Genomic DNA, 10,850 nt, shown 5'->3' on the forward strand with positions numbered 1-10,850 from the left:
GAGGCTGGTCTGTATCTCTCTTTCTCTTGCTGTCTATGTCCCTCTCCCTCTCACTATCTCTCTCTGCCTCTCTCTCAATTCAATTATCTCTCTCTCTCTCGCTCTCTCTCTCTCTCTCTCTCTCTCTCTCTCTCTCTCTCTCTCTCTCTCTCTCTCTCTCTCTCTCTCTCTCTCTATGATCAAAATAAATCAAATAATAATATGGCTACAGCCTTTATCAATACAGGCTGTTATAAATGTATTATTAGGAACTATTCGATATGTTTGATTCACACAATGAATACGTCAGACACGCAACAGGACACTGTCCTGAAATATGTGACTGCCGGTATGTGTATGCATGTATGTAGGCTATGTATGTATGTATGTGTGTGTGTGTGTGTGTGTGTGTGTGTGTGTGTGTGTGTGTGTGTGTGTGTGTGTGTGTGTGTGTGTGTGTGTGTGTGTGTGTGTGTGTGTGTGTGTGTGTGTGTGTGTGTGTGTGTGCGTCTTATCAAAGCGTCGCCAGCTGTCTCGGTCTTTATCTGTAGGACTGTAACAGGCAACAAGTAAACAGACGACCCGACCTCAATGTCCAACCTCTTTTGACTCACATTGAGGCCGCATCACCCTAATCCCTGACTCTTAAATACATCTAACTAGTAAAACAGTTAACAAAAGAAAGATTGAAACATTACTAAGTTTTCCCATAGGGATTTCAATCAAAGCTTCTGTGTATTGTGAATGGTCTACTAGAGCCCCCTAGCGGTCAAATCCTGCAATCCGTGTTGCCAGATTGGGTCAGATTTGCAGCCAGGGTTGCCAGTTTGGGCGGGAAATATGGCCCAATCTGGCAACACTGCCCACAATCGAAGCAGGCCCCGGATAACCCCGTCTTTATAGCACCCCATCTGCCTGTTTATCCTTATCTTGCCTGGTGATGGCTCAACTGCTCTGAATACATCCTGATCATCCTGTCAGAATCAAAATGATTCAAAACAAAACAAATGTCTTTTAATTTAACAGAGCAGAACTTAATAGTGCGTCAGGTAGTATTCTCTGTCGATGGAAACATTATCCGTACAATTTAATATGATATGGTACGCATCTTCTTTAATTTGAGCGTCTTCTGTAAATTAACAATTTCATTTACGCCACCAGGGGGTGTCCGGAGGTAGCAAGAGATGAGCCTTGAAGAGCGAGGGCCCTAATGTCGAGAGCTGTAAGAATAGAGGAGAGGGAAGTGTTGGGAAATCCTAGTCTGTGTGTGAGAGTTAGAGCGAGAACTCCTAATCTTTCACCTACTTTGGCAATGTACACATTTGATTCCAATGCCTATAAAGCTTTTTGAGATTGAATTAGAGTGAGAGAGGGGGAGGGCTGGGGGAAAGAGGGGAGAGAGCGACAGTTGGGAGGAAGGAGGGGGAGGGAGAGATAGAGGGAGGGGGGGGAGAGAGATAGAGAGAGGGGGGAGGGAGAAAGAGAGAGTGGGAGAGGGAAAGAGTCCTATGTATCTCTTCATCTGTGTGAGTGGGCGTTTGTTTGTGTGTGTGTGTGTGTGTGTGTGTGTGTGTGTGTGTGTGTGTGTGTGTGTGTGTGTGTGTGTGTGTGTGTGTGTGTGTGTGTGTGTGTGTGTGTGTGTGTGTGTGTGTGATGGTAGCAAACATACAGACATGCATGCACAATGGACGTAGAGAGAGAGAGGTATTCCAAAATATTACACTATTTAGGCCTGAATAGGTTACCCAACCCCAGATCCATACGATATCACAATGCGTCTCAAACTCCACTTATCAGACTTTTTGCAATCTGCGCGAGGTCACGGCTAGTTCAGGGCCTTCCAGGAAAGAGAGGAATGCAGGGAGAGTATAACTCGGTGTTCGGATTCTGAACATGCAGTCTGTCCGGGACATTGGGTGAGAAATCGAAACATTGTTTAGAATGATCACACGCACGCAAACAGGGACTCATGCACGCGCACACACACACACACACACACACACACACACACACACACACACACACACACACACACACACACACACACACACACACACACACACACACACACACACACACACACACACACACACACAGGCATGTACTCACACACACACACACACACACACACACACACACACACACACACACACACACACACACACACACACACTTACAGCATGCACACAAATGCGCCGAACCAAAACAAACAAACAAATGCACCACTCACACACACACACACACACACACACACACACACACACACACCTCCTATTTCCTCTACAGGGTAACCCCCCCCCTCTGTTATCCCCACCCTAGCATCTCTCAGATTGGGCTGTGATAGATGACAGAGACATAGTGAGAGAGAGAGAGAGAGAGAGAGAGAGAGAGAGAGAGAGAGAGAGAGAGTTTTTCACTACTACCCGGTAATAAGAAACATTGCCAGCCCGTCAAATGTAAACTGAGAGAGAGACAGAGAGAGACAGAGACACAGATAGAGGGAGAGAGAGAGAGAGACACCGGGAGAGAGAGACCCTGAGGGAGAGAGAGGAGACGATATATATGCCATTGGTTTGGGATGTTTCTCAGTTGAGCGTCTGAAGACCAGCAACCAGTGCAGCGGCGACCCGTGGGCGGAGGTAAGGCTCAGAACGTCGTGACCGGTAAGGTTTAGGATCCAGGGTCAGCCATGGCATTGTCGTGCTTTGATGGGAATCAGGCCACTTGTGTTATAGACAGGAAAAAAAAAACTTGAGAACTTTAAAAGTGTGCAAGTGTGTAAACTGGGAAGTGAGCTTTGAAATGATACTTCTCAGACTTATTTTCCGTTCAGGGTGTCAGAGTTATTGTGCTTAATGAAGATGACATCCCGATTTGAATCAAGGGTTTATGATAGGGTCTATGGAGATATGAAGTTTAATTAGAAAAAGGTCAATGCTAATGAAGTTTCATCACGGCTGCATACTAAGCACTAAGGGATTGCTGCAGTCCAGCCCAAAGTCAATATTGTTGTGTACAAATTCATGATAATGCCATTATTGACAAAACGTGTGTGTGTGTGTGTGTGTGTGTGTGTGTGTGTGTGTGTGTGTGTGTGTGTGTGTGTGTGTGTGTGTGTGTGTGTGTGTGTGTGTGTGTGTGTGTGTGTGTGTGTGTGTGTGTGTGTGTGTGTGTGTGTGTGTGTGTGTGTGTGGGTGGGTGGGGGTGTGTGTGTGTGTGTGTGTGTGTGTGTGTGTGTGTGTGTGTGTGTGTGTGTGTGTGTGTGTGTGTGTGTGTGTGTGTGTGTGTGTGTGTGTGTGTGTGTGTGTGTGTGTGTGTGTGTGTGTGTGTGTGTGTGTGTGTGTGGGTGGGTGCTTGAGTGTGGTAGTGCACATCGAAATAATTGTAATAATGCATCACACATGTATTTTCTTTTTGCTGAATGACACAATGAGCACAAATTTAAAAGTTTAATTCAGTGTGTGTGTGTGTGTGTGTGTGTGTGTGTGTGTGTGTGTGTGTGTGTGTGTGTGTGTGTGTGTGTGTGTGTGTGTGTGTGTGTGTGTGTGTGTGTGTGTGTGTGTGTGTGTGTGTGTGCGTGCGTGCGTGCAGGCGTGGGTGCGTGCGTGTGAGTGAATTACAAACACGACCACCAACCAACAAATCACTAAAAGTCCCATTCACAGCAGAAGAGGCTGTCATCTTTTCTATCAATGACGGGGCTATTGTTTCCTCCATTGGTGTAAAGTAGCTCATCGGACACAGCCAGCTTAGATTGTTTTGTTTCGGACGGCCAGCGCGTTACGTCTGTCAGTGCTGGCCAATTAGCGTGGAGCCGTCCCGAAGCGCGGCCAACGTTCACGTAGCCGCTCGTTTGATCTGCGTTGCTTTGAACTGCGACCAAATGCATCACCGGGCAAATCTCGGAGAATAACCAGAGACTGACCGTGCCAGGTCGTTAAGGATAATTAATTATGCCAACACAAAACAGGCCTTCCTCTGGAACATTGCGAACGATATATTGAAGGACAATTGAATGAATATTTAAATTATACATATATTTTGTTATATAAAGACGAATGTTATTAATAAATCTCACACAGTGCAGTGAACTCAAACAGTTCTTAAATAACAAACCCAGAGTTTTGTCAAACACAAATTAAATCCAATGCTTCAATGCAATCATTATTGATATTTATTATTGATACTCAATTATTCTTCATTTTTGTTTATCATTTATAGCAAAGAAATTAATTGAATTCATTCTTTCGCTTAAAACTCTACTACATTGTAAAACGACAAACTGGTACGCTGACATTTAACCCAACCAGACTCTTTAACTGTCCATAATACCCCATAATTATCAGGTGCATTTTGGTCCTGTGTTCTGTCTGTGTGGAATTGATTTAGTTTCTTCCCACCTTACACACATCAGTTTCTAAAGACTTGCTGAAATCACTGCTCAGAGACACCTGAGTCACCTCTAAGTGAGAACGAAACGGACAGAAAGGTTCTGTTTTTAGCGCGGTAGTGGAAGGTAGAGCCAAGAGATTGTTTGTGTTCATTTTGCTGCGTATCTTTCCTAGAGTAATTTCCTGACGTGCTTTAGGCATTGCCTACTTCCTGTTCACCAAGTCAGGAAATGAAGTTGCATAAGAATGCCTCGAGAGTCGAGACACGCAAGCACGCACTCACGCACACACGCACGCATTCATACAGGGATTGCCTGGGTGTGTTAAATCCTGGGGTCCATTGATGTTTTGTCATGTTGAAGGGCTCCAGGTAGATTGTTGATGAACAAGCCATTCCTTTTAAAATATCTACCCCAGTGACATCACAGGTGGGAGTGTCCAGCCCGATGAGTGATGGGTAGATCCACCTATCAGCCCAGACCCGATCCAGCCATCATATATCTTGATCGAGACACAACTTGTGACGTTACTATATTTTAAATGGTGGTAAAATAGTGTCTCTTTCAGTCACTAAAGTGGACGATTTGTATCCAAGCCGACTCAACTTTGAACTGTTCACAGGTTGTTCATTGTGGGACGATTAACTCAGGGATGCTTACAGGTTAGAATGCGGACGTCGGGGTTCGCACCCGCGACCCTCCCGGCTGGGAGTCAGACAGCCTCCACGTGACCCTCCCCTCCGCTCTCCCCAGTCAGCAGCAGGCATGGAGTACTGCGCCCCAGAGAACCAGTACCGCGTCGCCCGGCCCATCTACTCCCACCCGGCGCTGGAGAGAGAAGGGGGGAGACTGGCCCGCACGGAGAAGACCCTCAAACAACGCCTATCTGACAAGTGTGGAAGGTCAGAGTGTGTGTGTGTGTGTGTGTGTGTGTGTGTGTGTGTGTGTGTGTGTGTGTGTGTGTGTGTGTGTGTGTGTGTGTGTGTGTGTGTGTGTGTGTGTGTGTTTGTATGTGTTTAAGGGGATATGCATGCTTGTGTGTGTGTGTGTGTGTGTGTGTGTGTGTGTGTGTGTGTGTGTGTGTGTGTGTGTGTGTGTGTGTTTGGGTGTGTGTGTGTGTGTGTGTGTATGCATGTGTGTGTGTTTGTGTGTGTCTGCGTGCGCCTGTGTATGTGCATGATTGCTTATGCATGTGTATGTGTGTGTGTTTGTTTATGTTTGTGTGTGTATAGTTTTGCACAATTCCATTTTGTAATTTAGACATTTTCATCCAAAACGACTGATTCACTGATTTCAACACCTTGCTCAAGGATGCCATCTACAGGTAGCCTTCATTGGGTTCTGATCCCTTAGAGGAAAACACTCCAACCACCAGACCACCCTGCGTTATCGTACACTAAAAGCACAGTTCTCCATGTGTGTGTCCCCTACACCTTCGGTTAAAGGGGTGATATCATGCCACAAGTTGTGACTCACATCTGGTGGTTTGATATCGACCCTTTAAATGCTCTCTCCTCATCTCCCCGTGCAGCTGCTCTCGAAATCGGGCTCTGAAGACATTCAAAGGGGTGTTCCCTGTGTTTGATTGGCTGCCGAGATATCCAATCAGGGAGTGGCTGTCCGGTGACATCATCTCTGGCATCAGCATTGGTCTGGTGTGTAGTTTACAAGGTGAGCCCCCACGTTTAATCGTCTTCTGATGTTATTATTTCCTCTAATCTAACTCTAACGTAGTTCTGTTGTTGATTCGGTAGACGCTATTGCCCGCTGGTTATTGTAGGGGCTCATTTTTGTCCCTCGGTTGTAGTGTGTCTTGTAGTGACTGTTTGGTGTATACACCTCAACCATGTCTTCTGTATCTCTTACCATGTGGGCCAAACAGTGAGTTACAAAGGTGTAGCTATAATGTCAAAAATGTTGCATAGTCAGCCCATCACTGTGAAAAAAAACCTAGTCCTGGATGTGTAGAATCAAAAGTGACACGGCACGCCTAAACTCATAAACTCATCTCACAGACCCATAACTTCAGAACTAGAATATGTATAACCTATTTGTGTTTTGATGGTGCTCTGATGAAGCACGTCTGATAAATGGCTAAAGTTAGACGAGTGAATGTTTCACTGATGCTCTGTCCAGGTCTGGCCTATGGGCTGCTGGTGTCTGTGTCTCCGGTCTATGGACTCTACTCGGCCTTCTTCCCCCTCCTCACCTACTTCCTGCTGGGCACCTCCAGACACATCTCTGTGGGTAAGAGAACAAGTGGTTCCATCACTCTGAATCCACATCGTCAGACTGACATGACCCCAAACCCTCACTTCAACGCTGCCCAGTCCTGTCTTTGTTTTTCATTTGCTCATGTTCAGATGTGATGTTGTGTCCTACTTTTTCCTGTACAGCTGGACTTTTAACCACTTTTGTCTGTAAAAGTATGACGTGTTACATGCATGAACTATTTTTACATGTTTTTTACCTTTGTTACCTGTGTTATCTGTGCCCACCTGTATTAACCTGTGTTACCTTTGGTTACCTAGGTTGACCAGTGCTAACTATGTTTACATGTGTTACCTGTTCTTACCTGTGTTACCTGTTCTTACCTGTCTTACCTGTGTTACCTGTTCTTACCTGTCTTACCTGTGTTACCTGTTCTTACCTGTATTAACCTGTGTTACCTGTGGTTACCTGGATTTACCTGTGTTACCTGTATTTGCCTGTATTAACCCGCGTTACATGCATGTAGCTGTATGTACCTGTGTTTCCTCTACTTTATATGTGTTCCTGTATTTACCTATGTTACCTGTGCATACATATATTCACCTGTGTTGCCTATGCTTGACTCTATTTACCTGTGTTACTTGTGTTTACCTGGGATGAGACCTGTGTGTTTCACCGGCTCCATTCCAGGGCCCTTCCCGGTCACCTGTCTCATGGTGGGCTCCATGGTGCTCACGCTCGCCCCAGAAGACCACTTCCTGCTTCCTGCCAACGGAACCTCTGCGGGGAACGTGAGCGACGCGGGGGTCAGGTCGCTGGTGGACACGGAGGCCATGGAAGCTCGTAGGATCGTGGTGGCCTCCACCATGACGGTGCTCGTGGGAATCATTCAGGTGGGGTGTCACCCTAAACGTACGGTTTAAATTGACGTCAATCGGGCCTGGAATGTGTGATTAATATGCTTGGCGGGATATGGCCGCTGGTGCCCGTTGAACCTCGTGATGTAATAATAATAATAAATGAGATTTATGTTGTGCTTTTTCTAGGACTCAAAGTTTATTGACGCTTGATGTAGTCGTTAAGCATCTTTATGTCAATGCCTGTAGCTTAAAGGCACCCAGTGCAACTTTATGTAAACATTCAATGAAAAATAAACATTCAATTTCTAGTCTTTTTTACACGTAGTAAGTTTCAATAACTCCATACCATTACATATCGACATTCAAGGAGCAAAGATGAGACGTCGTTGTGTGGTGAGAACTGATAGAAAATCGTAAACAACAACAATCGCCGGTGGGGAGAAGCCATTTTTCCATTGACTGGAAGCCTGCTTTATTTATTGTAGGTTACAAAAAATAAAGAAAATGGCGGCATAGTTGTTGTTATCGATTTTCTATCAGTTCTCACCACACAACGACGTCTCATCTTTGCTGCTTGAATGTCGGTATGTAATCGTATGGAGTTATTGAAACTTACTACGTGTAAAAAAGACTAGAAATTGAATGTTTATTTTTAAGCCTCGAAAGTTGCACTGGGTGCCTTTAAGTAGTGAGATTATTCTTTGTTAAATAGTTGCAGAATTCAAGTGTGAATATGAGCTAACAAAGTCCAAAACGTTTTCATTGCCTTTCTTTGATCGGTGCATAATTAGTATACTATTAAGTATCTTTGATTAATAAGATGATGACATTTTATAATAGAATAAGATGTTGATTTTATTAATCCCAGTTTGGAAATCCGTGTGAAACTGGACAGTTTACCGAAAACAACTTTTATTTTGAAATTAAACTCTGGATCCCTCATCCCCACTCCCCCCCCCCCCCCCCCCCCCCCCAGTTGGTGATGGGGCTGCTCCAGGTGGGCTTCCTGGTCCGCTACCTGTCGGACCCCCTCGTGGGGGGCTTCACCACGGCGGCCGCCTGTCACGTCCTGGTGTCCCAACTGAAGACGGTCCTCTCCGTGCCCACAAACAACCACAGCGGGCCCTTCTCCATCTTCTACGTGAGCCCGATTCCGCGCCCGCCTCGTCCAACCGTTGGCTCACTCACAAAACCCGTGGTTCCCAAACGGCGGTTCGCGACCCATAAGTGGGCCGCAGGGAAGTGGATTTCGGGAAGACCACCATTTTGTTTTTTTGAGACATTTATTTCAAAAAGACTTCCTCATGTCTTCATCTCTTGCCCCTTCCATTTGATCATGAGTGAGTTTGAAGTCAGGGTGGTGGAGTTCTGTATTGATGAACAATTTACGTTTAGCTAGCTAGCTATTTTGACTGTTAATCAGAATGTTTTGGGTATTTTACGAAACAATATTAGTTTATCTAGCGTTTGGGAACCACAGAACGACCCCACAACCCTTTAGGATCTAAAGTCAAAGTCAGCTTTATTGTCAATTCCAATTTTCGTGGCAGACATACAGAGGAATCAAAATTGCTTTTGTCTCCGACCCACAGTTTAATAAACAGAAAAGGGAGAAAATTAGGTAAAATAAAAGGTAAAAGTAAAAAAAAGTAAATCGTCATCGTTGGTCCCGCCCCCCAGACCCTGTCCGACGTCGTCGTCAACATCCGACACAGCAACATGGCCGACCTGGTCGCCGGGCTCCTCACCATCGCCGTGGTGATGGTCGTCAAGGAGATCAACGCCAGGTTCCAGCACAGGATCCCAGTGCCAATTCCCATCGAAGTGATCGTGGTGAGGAGCGTTCCGAGAAGCACTAAGTTCTAGGTTTTTGAAATATGTTTTAGATTGAGATTATTTTTGATAAATAGAGGTCATTGTAGAAATAACTGGAACATGCAATATGGCGACATATAACTTACGTTTAACGAATGAAATGTGTTGATTCAAAATCAAATCTCTCTGCTCCCCTCTTTTCCCCTCTCTCTCTCTCTCTCTCTCTCTCTCTCTCTCTCTCTCTCTCTCTCTCTCTCTCTCTCTCTCTCTCTCTCTCTCTCTCTCTCTCTCTCTCTCTCTCTCTCTCTCTCTCTCTCTCTCTCTCTCTCTCTCGCGCGCTCTTTCTCTCTCACTCTTTCTTCTTCTTCTTCTTCTGCTCTCTCTCTCTCTCTCTCTCTCTCTCTCTCTCTCTCACTCTTCTTCTTGTTCTCTCTCTCTTTCTCTCTCTCGCGCTCTTGCTCTTACTCTCTCTCTCTCATTCTATTGTCTCTCACTCTCTTTCTCTCACTCTTCTTCTTCTGCTCTCTCTCTCTCTCTCTCTCTCTCTCTCTCTCTCTCTCTCTCTCTCTCTCTCTCTCTCTCTCTCTCTCTCTCCCCCATGTGTCCCCCAGACAGTGCTCGCCTCCGGTCTGTCCTACTTCGTGGATCTCCAGTCCCGCTACGGCGCCAACATTGTCCTCAGCATCCCTCGAGGGTGAGGGCACTTCCTGCTTCCTGTCCCCTGTCTCCCAGGGTGCCCCTGGGGACCGTGTTGACCTCCGACCCCTCCTCCTCATTGTGATGCCTCTTAAGTCATACAGCAGGCAGAACAGCAGAGGAGTGTGTGTGTGTGTGTGTGTGTGTGTGTGTGTGTGTGTGTGTGTGTGTGTGTGTGTGTGTGTGTGTGTGTGTGTGTGTGTGTGTGTGTGTGTGTGTGTGGCTGTGTGTGTGTGTGTGTGTGTGTGTGTGTGTGTGTGTGTGTGTGTGTGTGTGTGTGTGTGTGTGTGTGTGTGTGTGTGTGTGTGTGTGTGTGTGTGTGTGCATGCGTATGTGATCATTGCTCTGAGAACCATTGTTCAGGTGAATGTTGTTCCAGTGTCTGTCTGTCTGTCTCTCTGTCTGTCTCTCTGTCTGGCTCTCTGTCTGTCTGTCTGGCTCTCTGTCTGTCTTTCTGTTAGTCTGTCCGTCATATATGTACATCTATGCAGCTGCAGTTTTTAAACAGAGTGTTATATATAATATATAATACGTGTAATAAAGTATTAAACCATGTCTTTCATGTATTATGTGATCCTATTCCCTGAATTATGATATATGGGATATATATGATGTTATGCATTATCCTATGTCGTGTTTTGGAATATATATGATGTTACATGGGACATAACATCATATTTGATCCTATATATTTTATTTTATTTTTTATTTAATATATATAATGTTATAAGTTATCCTACGTCCTGTGCTATATATTATTTAACTATATAGGATGTATAGGATGTTATATGTGACCCTGTGTTATGATATATATGATATGTCCTATGTCCTATGTTATGATACACAGCATGTTATATAGGACATAACACCATATATGATGCTATCTATGTCCTATGTTA

General features: G+C 45.2%; 1 protein-coding gene across 1 annotated transcript in view; it reads left to right on the plus strand.

The window, feature by feature from the left end:
• The first annotated feature begins 2,381 nt into the window (after window positions 1-2,381).
• Window positions 2,382-10,850, plus strand: part of slc26a4 (solute carrier family 26 member 4) — a 17,722-nt gene continuing 9,253 nt past the window's right edge. The window contains exons 1-8 of the mRNA XM_056588052.1: window positions 2,382-2,618; window positions 5,123-5,271; window positions 5,901-6,040; window positions 6,506-6,616; window positions 7,271-7,473; window positions 8,417-8,581; window positions 9,121-9,273; window positions 9,867-9,949. Coding sequence (XP_056444027.1) covers window positions 5,135-5,271; window positions 5,901-6,040; window positions 6,506-6,616; window positions 7,271-7,473; window positions 8,417-8,581; window positions 9,121-9,273; window positions 9,867-9,949 — 992 coding nt within the window. The 5' untranslated portion in view covers window positions 2,382-2,618; window positions 5,123-5,134. The remainder of the gene's footprint in view (window positions 2,619-5,122; window positions 5,272-5,900; window positions 6,041-6,505; window positions 6,617-7,270; window positions 7,474-8,416; window positions 8,582-9,120; window positions 9,274-9,866; window positions 9,950-10,850) is intronic.

Source organism: Gadus chalcogrammus, chromosome 4, assembly GCF_026213295.1.
Source record: "Gadus chalcogrammus isolate NIFS_2021 chromosome 4, NIFS_Gcha_1.0, whole genome shotgun sequence".
In the NCBI taxonomy this organism is placed as follows: domain Eukaryota; kingdom Metazoa; phylum Chordata; class Actinopteri; order Gadiformes; family Gadidae; genus Gadus; species Gadus chalcogrammus.